This window comes from Oncorhynchus gorbuscha, linkage group LG08 (assembly GCF_021184085.1).
Source record: "Oncorhynchus gorbuscha isolate QuinsamMale2020 ecotype Even-year linkage group LG08, OgorEven_v1.0, whole genome shotgun sequence".
NCBI classification, from domain to species: Eukaryota; Metazoa; Chordata; class Actinopteri; order Salmoniformes; family Salmonidae; genus Oncorhynchus; species Oncorhynchus gorbuscha.
In genome coordinates this window covers 35,664,462-35,686,626 of record NC_060180.1, presented here as the reverse complement: position 1 = coordinate 35,686,626, position 22,165 = coordinate 35,664,462, and the positions used below count along the sequence as shown (strand labels likewise).

The 22,165-nt window shown below is 43.9% G+C and overlaps 1 protein-coding gene across 5 annotated transcripts in view; it reads right to left on the bottom strand.

Annotated features, from left to right (window-relative positions):
• LOC124041551 (rap guanine nucleotide exchange factor 4-like) overlaps positions 1 to 22,165 on the bottom strand; it is a 54,403-nt gene extending 32,238 nt beyond the window's left edge. Inside the window, exons 1-4 of one of the 5 annotated variants that reach the window (XM_046359272.1) lie at positions 21,958 to 22,164; positions 4,282 to 4,700; positions 4,091 to 4,179; positions 2,602 to 2,748 (exon numbers count right to left, since the gene is read on the bottom strand). In XM_046359272.1, the coding sequence (XP_046215228.1) occupies positions 2,602 to 2,748; positions 4,091 to 4,179; positions 4,282 to 4,700; positions 21,958 to 22,025 (723 nt within the window). In that variant the 5' untranslated portion in view covers positions 22,026 to 22,164. Of the gene's footprint in view, positions 1 to 2,601; positions 2,749 to 4,090; positions 4,701 to 21,810; positions 21,912 to 21,957 lie in introns of those variants that run through there. The other 4 variants (XM_046359273.1, XM_046359268.1, XM_046359269.1 and 1 more) reach the window with 4 other exon arrangements.

Below are 22,165 nucleotides of genomic sequence, written 5' to 3'. Positions count from 1 at the left end.
CTAACTGACCTAAAACAGGGAATTTTACTGGGATTAAATGTCAGCAATTGTGAAAAACTGAGTTTAAATGTATTTGTCTACGTTGTATATAAACTTCCGACTTCAAGTGTGTACTGAGTCAATGTGGGGGGGGGGGGTACAGGTTATTCGAGGTAATTTGTACATTTAGGTAGGGGTAAAGTGACTATGCATACTGCAGATAATGAACAGCGAGTAGAAGCAGTGTAAAAACAAAGGGAGGCCATTTGATGAATTGTTCAGCAGTCTTATGGCTTGGGGTTTGTAGCTGTTAAGGATCCTTTTGGTCCTAGACTTGGCGCTCTGGTACCATTTCCCATACAGTAGCAGAGAGAACAGTTTGACTTGGATGACCATAGTCTTTGTACATTTTTTGGGCCTTCCTCTGACAACGCCTAGTATATAGGTCCTGGATGGCAGGAAGCTTGGCCGCGGTGATATACTGGGCTGTAAGCACTACCCTCTGCAGTGCCTTATGGTCGGATGCCAAGTAGTTGCCATTCCAGGCGGTGATGCAACCGGTCAGGATGCTCTCGATGGTGCAGCTGTAGCACTTTTTAAGGATCTGGGGAGCCATACCAAATCTTTTCAGTCTCCTGAGGGGGAAAAGGCATTGTCGTGTCCGCTTCATGACTGTCTTGGTGTGTTCGGACCATGATAGTTTGTTGGTGATGTGGACACCAAGGAACTTGAAGCTCTTGACCCGCTCCACTACAGCCTCATCGATGTAAATGGGGGATTGTTCGGCCCTCCTTTTCCTGTAGTCCACGATCAGCTCCTTTGTCTTGCTCACGATGAGAGAGAGAGAGGTTGTTGTCGTGGAATCACGCTGCCAGGTCTCTGACCTCTTCCCTATAGGCTGTCTCATCATTGTCAGTGATCAGGCCTACCACTCTTGTGTCGTGTTGGAGTCGTGCTTGGCCACGCGGTGGTGGGTGAAAAGGGAGTACTGGAGTGGACTAAGCACACACCCCTGAGGGGCCCCCGTGTTCAGGATCAGCGTGGCAGACCATCTGTGGATCTGTTGGGGTGTTATGCAAATTGGAGTGGCTCTAGGGTTTCCGGGATGACGGTGTTGATATCGGTGGTGGCAGCGTAGCCTAGTGGTTAGAGCATTGGACTAGTAACCGGAAGGTTGCGAGTTCAAACCCCCGAGCTGACAAGGTACAAATTTGTCATTCTGCCCCTGAACAGGCAGTTAACCCACTGTTCCCAGGCTGTCATTGAAAATAAGAATATGTTCTTAACTGACTTGCCTGGTTAAATAAAGGTAAAATTAAATTAAAATATCAGCCATGACCAGCCTTTCAAAGAATTTAATGGCTACTGACATGAATCGTATGAGGTGGTAGTCATTTAGGTAGGTTACCTTCACTTTCTTGACTTGATCTTGGGCACAGGGACTATGGTGGTTTGCTTGAAACATGTAGGTATTCCAGACTCGGTCAGGGAGTGGTTGAAAATATCAGTGAAGACACTTGCCAGTTGGTCCACGCATTTTGACATGTTTAAAGGTCTTGCTCACATCGGCTACGGAGAGCGTGATCGCACAATTGTCCGGAACAGCTGGTGCTCTCATGCATGCTTCGGTGTTGCTTGCCTCCGGCGCCATTATCTAGTATGTAAATTCTAAGAAACATGTTCTCAAGTAAATAGCACTGAAAAAGTAGTGTAACAAATATCAAATAATGATTACATTTATCATTAAGTGAGTGGCTAACCTTTCCTCTGCCGCCTCTTATTCCACAAGACAGAAGTTGACACCCTGGGGTGACTGTGTGGGGTTGAGATGAATAGTATATCGGTTAAAAGTGGTGGCCCTGTCCTGCCATGTCTCTGGGCCCCTGTAGTAATACTATTCATCTGTCAAACGGTGTGACTCTCAGTCAGTATGACCTGGCCCTGGGGAGGTGTTATGACAGAACTAGCTTTCAGACACTTTGTGGTTTCCTCTCCTTTAACCAGCGTGATATGCTACTTCAAGACAATGGCAGCAGTTAGAGACTGACACCAAGGCTAATATCTCACACTGTTATACTGTATGAATCCTAATCTCTTCCTGTGTCAAAACACACACACAAACACACACACACACTTGACATAAGATCAAAACACTGAGGTTTTTATGTCCATTGTAAGAGCTACAGCCTCAGACACGCTCTCTCTGATCTATCTCTAGACTCCTAAAATAGACACCAGAGAAGAGAAAGAGCTGAGAGAGGGAGAGCTGAAGAAAGACAGCCAGGGGGAGAGTGCACTTAGCACTGAGACAAAAACACTCTTAGCCCACTAGTGCTATACGTCCTCCACATCCTACTCCTCCTCTCTCCCTATCAACTACTGGACACTTTAAAGACATCCCCCCCCATGCTCAAAAACAGTCACACACATGATGACTGGTTCAGTTGTAGCATGTATCATCCCAATGCCCCCAGGCAGTGAAAATGACAGCAGGTTCCACAAGCTCACACAAACAGGACTGTACTGGAGGCCTGGAATTAACAGTGGACAGCCATCTTGTGGCCAGAGCATGAACCACTTCAGAATTTGAATTGTGTGTCTCTCTCTCTTCCTCTCTCTCACCTCCCATAGGCTCTTGAACTCTCTCTGTTCAATGCGGAGCAATTCGCTGGTCTCTCTGCTGACGATGGTGGCGTGGCGAGGAGTATTATCCAGAATCGACTCTCCAAACGCCGTCCCGATTCCCAGCGTGCAGATAGCGACAGCATCCTAGACACACACAGGCAAGAACACACTCAATTTCATGAACTTATTTGATTCAGTTACATTCAACGCTATTCAAGTCAATAAATCTTTGTCCACAAAAGGGCAATTAATTTCTAGAGCAAGAACAAACATCCGCACTGAGGATAGCTAGACTGCATTTACACAGGTAGCCCCAATCTGATATTTTTGCCACTAATTGGTCTTTTGACCAATCAGATCAGATATTTTGCCTATAATTGGGCAAAAGATCAGAAGAATGTAAATGCAGCCTTGCACAGAGACAGAAGCTTGTTCAATCCAGACCCACTTCTTATCTTGGCTGTGTTTACAGAGGCAAATTATTGGCAAAAGAGCTGATCTGACTGGTCAAAAGACCAATTAGTGGAAAAATATCAGAATTGGAATGCCTGTGTAAACGCAGCCTACGGGTCAATGTTATAAGGCTAGTAGTTCAAATCATACTAGTGGTTAGAACGTGTTGTTCTAGATTCCTGTCTAGCATGGCCACATTTAACGTGTTGTTCTTCTGTCCTTTCTAGCATGGCCAGATAGTGACCCAGATACAGTGGAAAGTGTGAACGCGGTCTCTGTGAGAGAGCGGACTGATTACCATATTTCCATATATTCACGTGTGAAGGGTTCTCGGATGGATTTTTTCATTAAGCACTCACCTCAGGGAAGACCATAATCCTGACCACTCAGACAAGGTCACACACACACAGTCACATGCAGACACACACAGGCACATGCACATACACACAAGCACAAGCACAGTCACATGCACACACATACTTACTTCCCTGCACGTGTGCACACACTCACTCCCTCATGTCTAACATGATAGGAGGGGACTTAACATCTTCCTACGGTCCCAAATGACATTTCGGAAACGGCCATCAGAACTAGAACCAGGCTACGCCCATAGACGTGAACATGGCAAACGGGTACAGGGACTTGTAACTGGACATTTTGTTTCATCTCAAATTTTAACAGCCAATCCTGCACGCTCTATCTATTCTGTCTGTCCGTCGCTCCGTCTCACTATGGCATCTCTGAACCCTCCACGCAGTAACTAGCTCAATCATCAGAGGAGCGTTTGAGAAGCAGCAGCTTTGCTCAGAGCTAAAACCGGAGCGCGCTCGCTGCTAGCCCAGCGTGCATATTTTAACATGGGGAGCATTGTAGGCAATGCACTCCGAAACATTCATCAAGGCTGTAATGGGACTACACAAGGTGCAACACGAGACGAACAGCACAGAGAACTCGAGAGGGAAAACATAACTTTCGAGAGAGGAGGAACCCCGAATAGAGCTGTAGTCAAATGTATCAAGCATGCCTGATTTACCTGGTGGTTGGCTGTTTCCGACACCTTGACGTCCAGAGAACCAGACAGAACAGCATACCAGCTAGTCCCGATGTCACCCTGGCGGAACACTGCACAGAGCATACCACCATCACATAACAGCTTATAAGCCTTCATAAAGCGGTCAACAGTATAGTGACGAGTCATAGTGAAGCTGAAAGCCAATGAAGGACAGGTGATGCCTTTACCCAGGGGTTCATACCACTGAGTCAGTGTCAGTGTGTGTATACTTCCAGGTGATGCCTTTACCCAGGGGTTCATACCACTGAGTGAGTGTGTGTGTGTATACTTCCAGGTGATGCCTTTACCCAGGGGTTCATACCACTGAGCGAGTGTGTCAGTGTGTGAGAGTGTGTGTGTGTGTATACTTCCAGGTGATGCCTTTACCCAGGGGTTCATACCACTGAGTGAGTGTGTCAATGTGTGAGAGTGTGTGTGCGTATACTTCCAGGTGATGCCTTTCTCCAGGTATTCGTAGAAGGCACAGGAGCAGATCTGCAGCAGCAGGGAGGGGTGGAACCTCTGGAAGGCTTTAACCCCTTTAAGTCTGGTCAGAATAATATCCACATCCTCTCCAGAACGCTCCGCAGGCCTACAGAGAGAGATTGGGGATGTAAGTGTGTGTGGGGAGGATCAGCCTGAACGCTGGATGGAAGAAACACTCTTTATCCCCCACCTTTATACAACTGGGAGAGAGAGGGAGAGAGGAGGATGATGATGTGGTGTGTGTGTGTGTGTGCTTTGTTCTGTGTTTCTCTGCTGTTCTGTTCTCTGTGACTGTGAATAGCTGTAGGCGTTTTGAGCTTGGGACCCCCTGCAGTGTGGATGTAAGAGCCCATTAATACTGCTATTTCTGAGACACTTAAACAAACACACACACACACACACACCTCTGATGTAAGCTTAAAAGACACAGGTCTCTGATGTGTTGAAACACTGCTGAGACAATCATACAGAGAAACTCTGTGTCTGTTCACATCGCTTTCTCTCTCCCATCCCTCTTTCACCAGCTCTCTCACACACACACACACACACGTTTGGCCATAGATGGTGAGCCACCATTCAAACCCTATGACCTGCAGCTCTTCTCTGACACTGGTGACTCAATGGTGAGTGTGAGTAGCCTACTGAAGGGCAAATACATAGACCTGCTCATACAAATACTAGGCTTTCTATCTCTCCCCTTCATTTCCTCTCTCCAAGCCCTTGGTTATTTCATGCCTCAAATCTACCCTATTTTCTTTCCATCCATCATTCTTCATACCAACAAGCTCTCACAGTCTCGCATCAGAATTAGACGTTCATCCATGTTTCTCAAACGTCAAATTTCAACATGTTTAAGGTTACGTTGAGGCATTGACTCCAAATGGTTAAGGTATGGATGGTTAAGGTATGGATGGTTAAGGTATGGATGGTTACGGTATGGATGGTTAAGGTATGGATGGTTATGGTATGGATGGTTAAGGTATGGATGGTTAAGGTATGGATGGTTAAGGTATGGATGGTTAAGGTATGGATGGTTAAGGTATGGATGGTTAAGGTATGGATGGTTAAGGTTTGGGTTAAGGTATGGATGGTTAAGGTATGGATGGTTAAGGTTTGGGTTAAGGTATGGATGGTTAAGGTATGGATGGTTAAGGTTTGGGTTAAGGTATGGATGGTTAAGGTATGGATGGTTAAGGTATGGATGGTTAAGGTTTGGGTTAAGGTATGGATGGTTAAGGTATGGATGGTTAAGGTATAGATGGTTACGGTATGGATGGTTAAGGTATGGATGGTTAAGGTTTGGGTTAAGGTATGGATGGTTAAGGTATGGATGGTTAAGGTATGGATGGTTAAGGTATGGATGGTTAAGGTGTGGATGGTTAAGGTATGGATGGTTAAGGTATGGATGGTTAAGGTATGGATGGTTAAGGTATGGATGGTTACGGTATGGATGGTTAAGGTATGGATGGTTAAGGTTTGGGAAAAGCTCAAAATAAGGATTTCAAAGAAAACAAAATTGCTGGATTCAAACACGCAGCCTTTGGTGGAACCAGAGGTAGATGCTTACAGAAACCTACTTGACGGTAACAACACACACTGTTGCCCCTAATGGACGGTTTCCACATCATCTCCCGTCATCCTCAGACATAGATGGATGTTTAATACAGACTTGTATCACGGGTGACCTGCCTGCTCCATTCATAATTCTCCTTTTTTCCTCAGACCTTTTCTGTACAATAATATTTGTCTGCTAGCGGGACAAGACCTGGCCGAAGACACATTCTGTCCGAAGGCCACAGCCCCGAGGTTGTAAATCTCTCTTGTTATCTCTGATTCCCCATTGCTCCTCTCCTGTCCACTCTGACTCATCTCCCTGGTCCTCCTCCTTTTTCCTCCCCCTCCCCCTCATCATTCCATATCTCTTTGCCACTGTAGGGTTCATCTGTTAAGACAGGTGGAACGGTCAAAGCATCATACAAGAGCAACCCAACCTTTTGAATGTTCCTCTGCATTGACCCAGATGTCTAGAAGACAAAAAGAGAATACAGGTGACCGACAGATCACCTCCCACCTGTCCAACTGTCTTCTACAATCTCTCTCTTGTACCCCTCTCTCTAGCATCATGCAACATATCAGGTCGAATGGGTTCTTTCCAAACGCTGATATGGTCTGAGAGCAGCTCACGCCAACCGTCCACCTGTAAGTCACATGATTCATTCTCCTGTTACCCTCTCATCTCTTCTTTATATTATCCCACCATTATGACACACACACACACACCTCTGACTAAAGCTGAGCCACAGTGAGAGATGGCTGACCTATTCCTGCAGTGGTACCAGATGAGAGAGGACAGGACAGGAGAGACCAGTGAGCTCTAGAAGCTTCTCTTCCTGTATACTACAGCACAAGAGTTCCAAAGCCTCTTTTCATTACCGTATCAAAAATATATACTTTGGTTTTCCAAACTAATAGTTTTCTATTTTTATCATTTCAACCAAATATAGCTAGTGCCATTTAAAATAATAATAATTACAAGCAGGAGCTGCACTTAAGAGGAAATGTGCAGTTCCAACAATCAAATGGCCTCCACGCCACTGTTGTTTCGGTAAACAACTGAACGATGGGGCTGGATAAATGTAACCACTCAAACTCAGACAGAGCTATGGATACAAGGACTGACCGTGATTGATAATAATGACAAATAAAAAAACTGAAATAGACCCTTTACTCAGTACTTTGCTGAAGAACCATTGGCAGTGATTACAACATTGAGTCTTCTTGGCACACTTGTAATTGGGGAGTTTCTCCCATTCTTCTCTACAAATCATCTCAAGCTCTGTCAGGTTGGATGGGGAGCGTCGCTGCACAGCTATTTTCAGGATTCTCCAGAGATGTTCTATCGGGTTCAAGTCCGGGCTCTGGCTGGGCCTCTCAAGGACACTCGGAGACTTGTCCCGAAGCCAATTCTGCTTTGTCTTGGCTGTGTGCTTAGTGATGTCCTGTTAGAAGATAAACCTTCTCCCCGGTCTGAGTTCCTGAGCGCTCTGGAGTAGGTTTTCATCAAGAATCTGTCTGTACTTTTCTCTGTTTATCTTTCCCTCGATCCTGACTAGTCTACCTGCCACTGAAAAGCAACTCTACAGCATGATGTTGCCATCACCATGCTTCGCCGTAGGGATGGTGCCAGGTTTCTCCAGACTTGACGCTTGGCATTCAGGCCAAATAGTTCAATCTTGGTTTTATCAGACCAGAGAATCTTGTTTCTCATGCTCGGAGAGTCCTTTAGGTGCCTTTTGGCAAACTCCAAGCGGGCTGTCATTTGCCTTTTACTGAGGAGTGGAAGGGTCTCCCATTTCCAGAGGAACTCTAGAGCTCTGTCAGAGTGACCATCGGGTTCTTGGTCACTTCCCTGACCAAGGCCCTTCTTCCCCGATTCCTCAGTTTGGCCAGGCGGCCAACTCTAGGAAGAGTCTTGGTGGTTCCAAACTTTTTACACTTAAGAATGAGGAGACCACTGTGTTCTTGGGGACCTTCAATGTTGCAGACATTTTTTGCTGCCCTTCTCCAGATCTGTGCAAGACAATCCTGTCTTGGAGCTTATATAGACAGGTGTGTGCCTTTCCAAATAATGTCCAATCAATTGAATTTACCACAGGTGGACTCCAATCAAGTTGTAGAAGCATCAAGAATGATCAATGGAAACAGGATGCACCGGAGCTCAATTTAAGTCTTAGCAAAGGATCTGAATACTTATGTAAATAACGTTTTCAGTTTTTAATTTCTAATACATTGGCAAAAATGTCTAAAAACCTGTTTTTGCTTTGTCAGTATGGGCTATTGGGTGTAGATTAATGAGGGGGGGGGGGCGATTTAATCTATTTTAGAATATGGCTGTAACGAAACAAAATGTGGAAAAAGTCAAGGGGTCTGAATACTTACCGAATGCATTGTATACGTTATATCCTTCATTGTAATGATGTGCGCTGAGAGTCAAGAAGCAAGTTCAGGGAGTGAGTGTTTTAATAAATAAACGCAACTACATACAGAACACGAACAGACATGAAACTGAAACAACGACGCCTGGGGAAGGAACCAAAGGGAGTGAAATGTATAGGGAAGGTAATCAGGGAGGTAATGGAGTCCAGGCAAGTCTGTATACACGCAGGAGCGCGTAACGATGGTGACAGGTGTGTGCCATAACGAGCAGCCTGGCGACCTAGATGTTCCCGGAGGGAGCACACGTGACATTCATGAATCAATGGGTATACAGTAGATCATTTATTTAACAGTCCAAAATGGATGAAGCAATCACAGATTGACCCTTTTTATTCCGAGATAAATATCATGTTTTCACCTCCATTGATGTTGTGTTGTGTTTCTGTCAAGCACTGTCACCTTCCTGTATTACAGATCAGTTCTAATCTAATAAAGTGAAACTTAAAGCCTGTTAATAACTGAGGTCAGATCAGATTTCATGTAAACACACACACACACACACACACACACACACACACACACACACACACACACACACACACACACACACACACACACACACACACACACACACACACACACACACACACACACACACACACACACACACACACACACACACATCACGTGCAGTCCCCACGGTTATATCTGTGTGGCGGGCAGGTTTAGGTTCATGAAATATTGTGTGGATGAAGGGCAGGTGGGTGGCGGGAGGGATGAATAAAGGGAAAACAATACCTTCAAAATCCATAATGCTATTATTATTGTGCAATCTATATCTATAGCCTACGTTGAGGTTTTCCTTTCATTATTTTAGGCTATCTGGCATTAGTGTGTAACCCTCAAGGCCTAACTGTACTCATGAAATCCAATTAGCATGCTTAAAAAATATATATGTAAAAAAAATATATATATTAATGGCCATAGAATTTTTTTTATTTTTTAAATCGGTCAGTTTAAGCTAGAGAGATGTTTTCCTGCATTAGATACGTCTTAATCCACCTCATTCGCCAATGTCGCACTTCCACATCTGGGGTCAAAGGTGACAGTGCTATAGCAGTGTTTTGCCAAACCATGAGACATCCCAAAAATTGCTATTCTCACAAAATCGTCTGTAGTGTCAGGACGGTTTGGCCTTCAAATGGACCCCTCCATCAAAAGATGAGACTCTCACGAACAAGAGTGTTCTCCATTTTGCTCTACAACCCCAAGCATCTTGGGACTGGTCTGAAGTCAGATATGGGGAACTGTATATACAGTACCAGTCAAAAGTTTTGGCACACCTACTCATTCAAGGGTTTTTCTTTATTTTTACTATATTGCAGAAAAATGGTGAAGACATCAAAACTATGAAATAACACATATGGAATCATGTAGTAACCAAAAAAAAGTATTAAACAAATCAAAATATATTTAATATTCTTCAAAGTAGCCACCCTTTGCCTTGATGACAGCTTTGCACAATCTTGGCATTCTCTCAACCAGCTTCACGAGGAATGTTTTTCCACATATGCTGAGCACTTGTTGGCTGATATTCCTTCACTCCATGGACCATGTCATTGCAAACCACCTCAATTGGGTTGAGGTTGGGTGATTGTGGAGGCCAGGTCATCTAATGCAGCACTCCACTCTCATGCTTGGTCAAATAGTCATTACACAGCCTGGAGGTGTGTTTTTGGGCATTGTGCTGTTGAAAAACAAATGATAGTGGGACTAAACGCAAATCAGATGGGATAGCGTATCGCTGCAGTAGCCATGCAGGTTAAACGTGCCTTGAATTCTAAATAAATCACAGTGTCACCAGCAAAGCACCCACACACCATCACACCTCCTCCATGCTTCACGGTGGGAACCACACGTGGAGATCATCCGTTCACCTAATCTGCGTCTCACAAAGACACAGAGGTTGGAACCAAGAATCTCAAATTTGCAAAAACCGGTCTTATGTCCATTGCTCGTGTTTCTTGGCCCAAGCAAGTCTCTTCTTATTATGGGTGTCATTTAGTAGTGGTTTCTTAATAGCAATTTGACCATAAAGGCCTGATTCAAGCAGTCTCCTCTGAACATTTGATGTTGAGATGTGTCTGTTACTTGAACTCTGTGAAGAATTTTTGGGCTGCAATCGGAGGTGCAGGTAACTCTAATGAACTTATCCTCTGCAGCAGAGGTAACTCTGGGTCGTCTTTTCCTGTGGCGGTCCTCATAAGAGCCAATTTCATCATAGTCACATACAAACAAGCAAGATTTCTGGCTCTCACAGACCTGTAACTTCTTCTTTAAGAGGCTCCTCTGTCCTCCACTCGTTACCTGTATTAATGGCACCTGTTTGAACTTGTTATTAGTATAAAAGACACCTGTCCACGACCTCAAACAGTCACACTCCAAATTCCACTATGGCAAAGAACAAAGAGCTGTCAAAGGACACCAGAAACAAAATTGCAGGCCTGCACCAGGCTGGGAAGACTGAATCTGCAATAGGTAAGCAGCTTGGTTTGAAGAAATCCACTGTGGGGGCAATTATTAGGAAATGGAATACATACAAGACCACTGATAATCTCCCTCGATCTGGGGCTCCACGCAAGACCTCACCCCGTGGGGTCAAAATGATCACAAGAACGGTGAGCAAAAATCCCAGAACCACACGGGGGGACCTAGTGAATGACCTGCAGAGAGCTGGGACCAAAGTAACAAAGCCTACCATCAGTAACACACTATGCCGCCAGGGACTCAAATCCTGCAGTGCCAGACGTGTCCCCCTGCTTAAGCCAGTACATGTCCAGGCCCGTCTGAAGTTTGCTAGAGAGCATTTGGATGATCGAGAAGAATATTGGGAGAATGTCATATGGTCAGATGAAACCAAAATATAACTTTTTGGTAGAAACTCAACTCGTCGTGTTTGGAGGACAAAGAATGCTGGGTTGCATCCAAAGAACACCATACCTACTGTGAAGCATGGGGGTGGAAACATCATGCTTTGGGGCTGTTTTTCTGCAAAGGGACCAGGACGACAGATCCGCGTAAAGGAAAGAATGAATGGGGCCATGTATCGTGACATTTTGAGTGAAAACCTCCTTCCATCAGCAAGGGCATTGAAGATGAAACGTGGCTGGGTCTTTCAGCATGACAATTATCCCAAACACACTGCCCGGGCAACGAAGGAGTGGCTTCGTAAAAAGCATTTCAAGGTCCTGGAGTGGCCTAGCCAGTCTACAGATCTCAACCCCATAGAAAATCTTTGGAGGGAGTTGCCCAACAACAGCCCCAAAACATCACTGCTCTAGAGGAGATCTGCATGGAGGAATGGGCCAAAATACCTGCAATAGCGTGTGAAAACCTTGTGAAGACTTACAGAAAACGTTTGACCTCTGTCTTTGCCAACAAAGGGTATATAACAAAGTATTGAGATAAACTTTTGTTATTGACCAAATACTTATTTTCCACCATAATTTGCAAATAAATTCATAAAAAATCCTACAATGTGATTTTCCGGATTTTTCCCCTCATTTTGTCTGTCATAGTTGAAGTGTACCTATGATGAAAATTACAGGCCTCTCTCATATTTTTAAGTGGGAGAACTTGCACAATTGGTTGCTAACTAAATACTTTTTTGCCCCACTGTAATTTCACGTATAATTCACTGTATCACAATTCCAGTGGATCAGAAGTTTACTTGTACTAAGTTGACTGTCCCTTTAAACAGCTTGGAAAATGCCAGAAAAGTATGTCATGGCTTTAGAAGCTTCTGACAGGCTAATTGACATCATTTCAGTCAATTTGAGGCGTACCTGTGAATGTATTTCAAGGCCTACCTTCAAACTCAGTGCCTCTTTGCTTGACATCATGGGAAAATCAAAAGAAATCAGCCAAGACCTCAGAAAAGAAATGTTAGACCTCTACAAGTCTGGTTCAAATTCTAAACGCCTGAAGGTACCACGTTCATCTGCACAAACAATAGTATGAAAGTATAAACACCATGGGACCACGCAGCCGTCATACCACTCAGGAAGGAGACGCATTCTGTCTCCTAGAGATGAACATACTTTGTTGCGAAAACTGCAAATCAATCCCAGAACAACAGCAAAGGACCTTGTGAAGATGCTGGAGGAAACCGGTACAAAAGTATCTATATCCACAGTAAAACTGAGTCCTATATCGACGTAACCTGAAAGGCCGCTCAGCAAGGAAGAAGCCACTGCTCCAAAACCGCAATAAAAAAGCCAGACTACGGTTTGCAACTGCACATGGGGACAAAGATCGTACTTTTTGGAGAAATGTCCTCTGGTCTGATGAAACAAAAATATAACTGTTTGACCATCATTACCATCGTTATGTTTGGAGGAAAAATGGGGATGCTTGCAAGCCAAAGAACACCATCCCAACCGTGAAGCACGGGGGTGGCAGCATCGTGTTTAGGGGTGCTTTGCTGCAGGAGGGAGTGGTGCACTTCACAAAATAGATGGCATATATTAAAGCAACATCTCAAGTCATCAGTTAAAGCTTGGTCACAAATGGGTCTTCCAAATGGACAATGACCCTAAGCATACTTCCAAAGTTGTGGCAAAATGGCTTAGGGACAACAAAGTCAAGGTATTGGAGTGGCCATCACAAAGCCCTGGCCTCAAATCCTACAGAAAATGTGTGGGCAGAGCTGAAAAAGCGTGTGCGAGCAAGGAGGCCTACAAACTTGACTCAGTTACACCAGCTCTGTCAGGAGGAATGGGCCAAAATTCACCTAACTTATTGTGGGAAGCTTGTGGAAGGCTACCAGAACCGTTTGACCCAAGTTACACTAAGTCTATGTAAACTGTTTAATAAATAAAAGCTGAAATAAATCCCTCTACTATTATTCTGACATTTCACATTCTTAAAATAAAGCGCTGATCCTAACTGACCTAAGACAGGGAATGTTTGCTAGGAGTAAGTGTCAGGAATTGTGAAAAACTGAGTTGAAATATATGTCAAGTTCCGACTGTATGTCAAGTTCCGACTTCAACTGTATGTATACACACACACACACACACACACACACACACACACACACACACACACACACACACACACACACACACACACACACACACACACACACACACACACACACACACACACACACACACACACACACACACACACACAGCAACAAAAAGAACTTCCCTTTTTCAGGACAAAAATCAAAATAACTTCACAGATCTTCATTGTAAAGGGTTTAAACACTGTTTTACATGCTTGTTCAATGAACCATAAACAATTAATGAACATGCACCTCTGGAACGATCGTTAACAGCTTACAGACGGTAGACAATTAAGGTCACAGTTATGAAAAGTTAGTAGAAAGGCCTCTTTAGTGTCCTGACTCTGAAAAACACCAAAAGAAAGATGCCCAGGGTCCCTGCTCATCTGCATGAACGTGCCTTAGGCATCCTGCAAGGAGGCATGAGGACTGCAGATGTGGCCAGGGCAATAAATTGTAATGTCCTTACAGTGAGATGCCAAAGATAGCGCTACAGGGAGACCACGTGTAACATCTGCACAGGATCGGTAGATCCGAACATCACACCTGCGGGACATGTACAGGATGGCAACAACAACTGCCCAAGTTACACAAAGAACGCAAGATTCCTCCATCAGTGCTGAGACTGTCCACAATAGGCTGAGAGAGGACTGAGGGCTTTGCTGGACCAGACAGAACTGGCAAAAAGTGCTCTTCACTGACGAGTCACAGTTTTGTCTGCGCTTATCATCGAAGGAATGAGCGTTACACCGAGGTTCGATTTGGAGGTGGAGGGTCCGTCATGGTCTGGAGCTGTGTCACAGCATCATCGGACTGAGCTTGTTGTCATTGCAGGCAATCTCAACGCTGTGCGTTACAGGGAAGACATCCTCCTCCCTCATGTGGTACCCTTCCTGCAGGCTCATCCTGACATGACCCTCCAGCATGACAATGCCACCAGCATTACTGCTTGTTCTGTGCGTGATTTCCTGCAACACAGAAATGTCCATGTTCTGCCATGGCCAGCGAAGAGCCCGGATCTCAATCCAATTGAGCACGTCTGGGACCTGTTGGATCAGAGGGTGAGGGCTCCCATTCCCCCCAGAAATGTCCGGGAACTTGCAGGTGCCTTGGTGGAAGGGTGGGGTAACATCTCACAGCAAGAACTGGTAAATCTGGTGCAGTGTATGAGGAGGAGATGCACTGCAGCACTTAATGCAGCTGGTGGCCACACCAGATACTGACTGTTACATTTGATTTTGACCCCGCCTTTGTTCATGGACACACTATTCCATTTCTGTTAGTCACATGTCTGTGGAACTTGTTCAGTTGATGTCTCAGTTGTTGAATATTTCTATGTTCATATAAATATTTACACATGTTTGGTTTGCTGAAAATAAAACGCAGTTGACAGTGAGAGGACGTTTCTTTTTTTTGCTGAGTTTATGTTTCCTGATCTTTCATATATTTCTCAGATATAGGACAGACACTTCCGAACAAACTTCCTTTCGATTTTTGGGGGAACCATCTGTTACATGTAATAAATCGATTATTCAAAGCGTTTGTATGGGCTAATAGCAATAAGGCCGAATTAAATGTATCAAATATTTTTTGATCCTTCAAGGGGTCATAAAATTAAAAAATCAAATAGCTAAATGATCCTTGGTTGGGCCTTCTTAAAACAATCCCACATAGCTTAGTAGAACCCCCCGGCTTAGATTGTAGAGTGTTTTAACTTAATAAGAGAAAAGCTGCAAAACAGAGTTTAAAATAAATAGAAGGGAGGGCCAGAAAATGTATGTTTTGGAAAAATTTGGTGAAGTGGAAAAAGAGGAAAGGCTGATAGCAGTGCCAGCTATGTTATGTGTGTGTTATGCTATGTTATGTGTATGTTATGTGTATGTTATGTGTGATGTTGAACATAATAAACAGCTCTCTATCCACCGGATGTGTACCAAACTCACTAAAAGTGGCAGTAATAAAGCCTCTCTTGAAAAAGGCAAACCTTGACCCAGAAAATATAAAAAACTATCGGCCTATATCGAATCTTCCATTCCTCTCAAAAATATGAAATGCTTCAGTCTGGTTTTCAACCCCACTGAGACTGCACTTGGTAAATTACCTTTTAATGGCATCAGACCGAGGCTCTGCATCTGTCCTCGTGCTCCTTGACCTTAGTGCTGATTTTGATACCATCGATCACCACATTCTTTTGGAGAGATTGGAAACCCAAATTGGTCTACACGGACAAGTTCTAGCCTGGTTTAGATCCAAGCCGATCTGAAATCTTATTAGAAACATGTTAGGTCATTTTCATAGCTTTCTATTTCCATACAACTGGTCAAACTGATGTTATTTGGAAATGTTGCATGGAAAATCTTTCCCTTTTTGGGGGGGATTGAGTTAGGCCTATTGCATTTTATTCCCGGTCCCTACAGTAAACATCTTTGCACCGCGAAAGAAGCGGAGATGACAGAACTTGACCGTTGTCAACTAGACTGAAGCATTCATTCTATTGATTTATGACATTCTGATGAGAAAGGGTTTATTTAGTCTTGTACTGCAACATATAATGAAAGAAGAGAAGCTGCATGTAGGCCTACCTAATTAGACAAGGTGACTAACATCTAGCCTACCAAAATGTCTGAAATTATTACTGTGCATTCAGAAAGTATTCAGACCCCTTGACTTTTTCCACATTTTGTTATGTTACAGCCTTATTCTAAAATGGATTAAATAGTTCTTTGTTCTCATCAATATACACACACAATACCCCATAATGACAAAGCAAAAACAGGTTTTTAGAAATGTTTGCAAATGTATTCAAAATAAAAAACAGAAACCTTAATTAGATAAGTACTCAGACCCTTTACTCAGTACTTTGTTGAAGCACCTTTGGCAGTGATTACAGCCTCAAATCGTCTTGGGTATGACGCTAAAAGCTTGGCACACCTGTACTTGGGGAGTTTCTCCCATTCTTCTCTGCAGATTCTCTCAAGCTCTGTCAGGTTGTATGGGGAACATCGCTGCACAGCTATTTTCAGGTCTCTCCAGAAATTGGCTTCCTATTTCGCAACAAAGCATCCTTCACTCATTTACAAAATAGCCTCCAATACCCTACTCAACAAATTGGATGCAGTCTATCACAGTGCAATCTGTCTTGTCACCAAAGCCCCATATACTACCCACCATTGCGACCTGTACGCTCTCGTTGGCTGGCACTCGCTTTATACTCGTCGCCAAACCCACTGGCTCCATGTCATCTACAAGACCGTGCTAGGTAAAGTCCCCCCTTATCTCAGCTCGCTGGTCACCATAGCATCTCCCACCTGTAGCACACGCTCCAGCAGGTATATCTCTCTAGTCACCCCCAAAACCAATTCTTTCCTTGGCCGCCTCTCCTTCCAGTTCTCTGCTGCCAATGACTGGAACGAACTACAAAAATCTCTGAAACTGGAAACACTTATCTCCCTCACTAGCTTTAAGCACCAACTGTCAGAGCAGCTCACAGATTACTGCACCTGTACATAGCCCACCTATAATTTAGCCCAAACAACTACCTATTTCCAAACTGTATTTAATTTATTTATTTATTTTGCTCCTTTGCACCCCATTATTTTTATTTCTACTTTGCACATTCTTCCATTGCAAAACTACCATTCCAGTGTTTTACTTGCTATATTGTATTTACTTTGCCACCATGGCCTTTTTTGCCTTTACCTCCCTTCTCACCTCATTTGCTCACATTGTATATAGACTTGTTTATACTGTATTGTTGACTGTATGTTTGTTTTACTCCATGTGTAACTCTGTGTCGTTGTATCTGTCGAACTGCTTTGCTTTATCTTGGCCAGGTCGCAATTGTAAATGAGAACTTGTTCTCAACTTGCCTACCTGGTTAAATAAAGGTCAAATAAATAATAAATAAATAGAGATGTTCGATTGGGTTCAAGTCCAGGCTCTGGCCATTTAATCAATTTTAGAATAAGCCTGTAATATATCAAAATGTGGGAAAAGGGAAGGGGTCTGAATACTTTCGAATGCACTGTATAGCAGAAATACCTATATCAAGCAACAACAACAAAAACCTGGCACCCCGTCAAAAAAACATTTCCGCCGTCTCTGACTGTAGCCTACAGCACATTTTCTATATTAGCGGTTTAGGGCTGGGTGCAGGCATCAAATGTTTACTTGATCAGATATAGTCGGGCGCTTGTGGATGGGTTATTAGCAATTGCAGGAGAGTGTGTGTGTTACAAACAGCTGACCAGCGCACCACTAACACACACACTTAAAGTAGCCGTCGGTAACAAACAGCTGATTTAGCATTGCTGCCTGGACTTATTGATTTATACACTGTGTGTGCCTGCGCATGTGTTTGCGCGTCCGGCATGTCCACTGTAACCTTATCTCCACCACCAGGAGAGATGCAGATAGGCCTCCTAACATGGCTTCCTTTCCTTCAGCTACACTGACAGGGGGTCAGCATTCCGAGGAAAAGATGGCACTTTACTCTTGGGAGGACGCCTCATGATGCCCATTAGAAGCATCTCTTTTTCTCACCGCATCTCACAGAACGGAGAGAGCGAGAAAGAGAGAGCAATGAGCTCGAGTTGCCAGTGGTTACCTGTGGATGTGTCATTCTAATGAGGATAGATATAGGAATGGAATGTTGCGATGTGCGCGCGCACAGCACAGATTAAATGGGTTCTTTGTTTTATCCTCCATCCATACAGATGGAATTTAAAACATCAAAACACTCCCCAGCTTTCCTAATGGATAGTACAGTATTCTATACTCTGACCAGAGATCCTATTATACAGTGCCTACGGAAAGTATTCAGACCCCTTGACTTTTTCCACATTTTGTTACGTTACAGCCTTATTCTAAATGTTTTTTTTTTTTAATACTCAGAAATCTACACACAATACTCCATAATGACAAAGCAGAAACAGGGTTTTCATTTTTTTGTTGCACATTTAAAAAAAATATTAAAACAGAAACACCCTATTTACATAAGTATTCAGACCCTTTGCTATGAGACTCGAAATTGAGCTCAGGTGCATCCTGTTTCCATTGATCATCCTTGAGATGTTTCTACAACTTGATTGGAGTCCGCCTGTGGTAAATTCACTTGATTGGACATGATTTGGAAAGGCACACACCTTTGGAAAGGCACACACCTGTCTATACAAAAACCAAGCCATGAGGTCGAAGTAATTGTCCGTAGAGCTCCGAGACAGGATTGTGTTGAGGCACAGATCTGGGGAAGGGTACCAAAAGATTTCTGCAGAATTGAAGATCCCCAAGAACACAGTGGATCTTCTTAAACGGAAGAAGTTTGGAACCAACAAGACTCTTCCTATAGCTGGCCGCCCGGCCAAACTGAGCAATCGGTGGAGAAGGCCCTTGGTTAGGGAGGAGACCAAGAACCCAATAGTCACTCAGACAGAGCTCTAGAGTTCCTCTGGAAATGGGAGAACCTTCCAGAAGGACAACTATCTCTGTGGCACTCCACCAATCAGGCCTTTATGGTAGCGTGGCCAGATGGAAACCACTCCTCAGTAAAAGGCACATGACAGTCTGCTTGGAGTTTGCCAAAAGGCACCTCGAGACTTTCAGACCATGAGAAACAAAGATTCTATGGACTGATGAAACCAAGATGAAACTTTTTGACCTGATAGCCAAGCATCACGTCTGGAGGAAACCAGCATGGTTTGTGACAGCATCATGCTATGGAGATGTTTTTCAGCGGCAGAGACTGTGCGACTTGTCAGGATCGAGGCAAAGGCGAACGGCGCAAAGCACAAAGAGATCCTTGATGAAAATCTGCTCCAGAGCACTCAGGACCTCAGACTGGGTTCAATGTCCAACAGGACAACAACTCTCAGCACCCAGCCCAGACAACGCAAGTGTGGCTTCAGGACAATAGCTCTGCAGCGACACTCCCCATGCAACCTGACAGAGAGGATTGAGAGGTTTGCTGAGTAAAGGGTCTGAATAGTTATGTAAATCTGATCAAAAATTTTGCTGAAATTTCTAAACCTGGTTTTGCTTTGTCATTATGGGGTATTGTGTGTAGATTGAGGGGGGAACGATTGAATCCATTTTAGAATAAGGCTGTAATGTAACAAAATGAGGAAAAAGTCAAAGGGTCTGAATACTTTCCGAGGGCACTGTATACCCTCAAAGTGCCAGAATGGTGTGAAAATGGCAGCCATTGTAGTCAGGGAGTAATCCAAACAAGTCTAATTTAAATTAATGTCAGTAAAGACGTAGGTGATTGCATTTCCTCATGTATTTTTCTTTTTCTTTTAAGGGGTTAAATTCCATTTCCTAATTTTACTTCAAGGAAAATAAGATGTGATATTTCAGAAATTATGTTGACAATATTTTGTCAACCTAAAATATTGTCATAATTGTAAATAGTTTACAGAGGTTTTATACCCGTTTTTCTGTATAAATAGCCTGTAAAATATATGTCTGTTTGTTTTCTTGGAAAGCTGTGAGTGTTATAATTAAGCAACAAGGCAGGGGGGGGGGGGGTAAATGGCCAATATACCACGGCTAAGGGCTGTTCTTAGGCACTATGCTAAAACTCTAAAACATGAGGTGATGGTAGCGGATGAATGGCATGACAATGGGCTTAATAAGGATCTCATGGTATCTCTAAGCATTCAAATTGCCATCGATAAAATGCAATTGTGTTCGTTGTCTCAAGCTCTTGCCTGCCCACACCATAACCCCACCGCCACCACAGGGGACTCTGTTCACAACGTTGACATCAGCAAACCGCTCACCCACACAACGCCATAAACACTGTCTGCAATGCCAGTGGCCATCGAAGGGGAGAGTTTTCCCACTGAAGTCGTTTACGACGCTGAACTGTAGTCGGGTCAAGACCCTGATGAGGGCGACGAGCACGCAGAGGAGCTTCCCTGAGATGGTTTCTGGCCATTTGTGTAGAAATTCTTCAGTTGTGCAAACCCACAGTTTCATCAGCTGTCCGGGTGGCTGGTCTCAGACGATCCCACAGGTGAAGAAGCCGGATGTGGAGGTCCTGGGCTGGCGTGGTTGACACATGGTCTGCGGTTGTGAGGCCAGTTGGACATACTGTCAAATTCTCTATAATTTAATTGAAGGTGGATTATGGTAGAGAAATGAACATTCAATTATCTGGCAACAGTTCTGAAGGACATTCCTGCAGTCAGCATGCCAATTGCACACTCCCTCAAAACTAAAAAAGATCTGTGGCATTGTGTTGTGTGACAAAACTGCACCGTTTAGAGCGTATTTTTATTGTCCAGAGCACAAGGTGTACCTGTGTAATGATCATACAGTTTAATCAGCGTCTTGATATGCCACACCTGTCAGGTGGATGAATTATCTTAGCAAAGGAGAACAGGGATGTAAAACAAATTTGTGCATATAATTTGAGAGATTAGCTTTTTGTGCCGAATGGAACATTTCTGGTATTTTATTTCAGCTCATGAAACAACGGGGCCATCAGTTTACATGTTGCGTTTATTTTTGTTCAGTGTAGTAAACTTGCTAGCTAGAACCTGCTAGCTACTTCAGTGGATGTTGAACACATTTTTAGCAGTAAATGTGTTCAATTATAGCCACAGTATAAAAGAGATAACCAACTAGAGGGTCAATGCATTCCCCGGAAAATAATAGAAATGCCATTAGTGTGTTTGATGAGTGATTACCATTACATTCATTCCAGTCATTACTATGAGCCCGTCCTCCCCAATTACGGTGCCACCCATCTCCTTTGGTGTGTGTGTGTTGAATGGCTGGCTGCAGACAGTCCACATAGGCAGCTGGCTGACAAATGACTCTTCAAAGAGGAGACTGGACTGGCTCGTGCTTGCTTCACGCCCGAAATAAACCAAGCCTATACACTATTCTTTGTAGGCTAATAAAATCTGAACATGCTACTGTGAAGTTCTGTCTAAATCTAATGCATAACCTGACTTATGCGTGTAGGCAGCGTTGGCAATAAAAATGTGACAACGTTGCGGTGGTGAAGAGGATAAACCAGTGAACCAGAAGACCATCAACCTACAACGCCTTTGTCGACGACTACCAAAATGGACAAACACACAAGGGTAACGTTAAAGCCACAACGAATAGTAGCCTAAGAAATTGGCTTTGATTTGTACCGCGACCGAATAGATGAAGATGTCAATGACGTCTGATACGCAATAACACATCTCTCACTCACCCACGCATGCAGAGATGGCCGTTTACGATTTGTCACGTTGACGCTGATGAATGAATCGAACACGAATTCGTTGGGGGTGTTTTTTCCAGGCGTTTTAGAATGCCACGAGGATGCCATGACCGAGAGGATGGGATGTTTTCTACGCACCTTTTATCCAGACAGCCGACCCATTCAGCCGAAGGAGACGAGTTGGGGGATGTTTCCACCGCGACCATCTTTCCCGAGAACTGGGGTGTGATTGAGAAACCGGGAGATGCTACAGGAGGGCGGCTTCAGCGTGGTTATCGGTGCGGCGCCGTTAATAAACTGAGCTCGCGCTCGCGCACTGGCTCTCCTCTCATAGATTGAGGTTTGA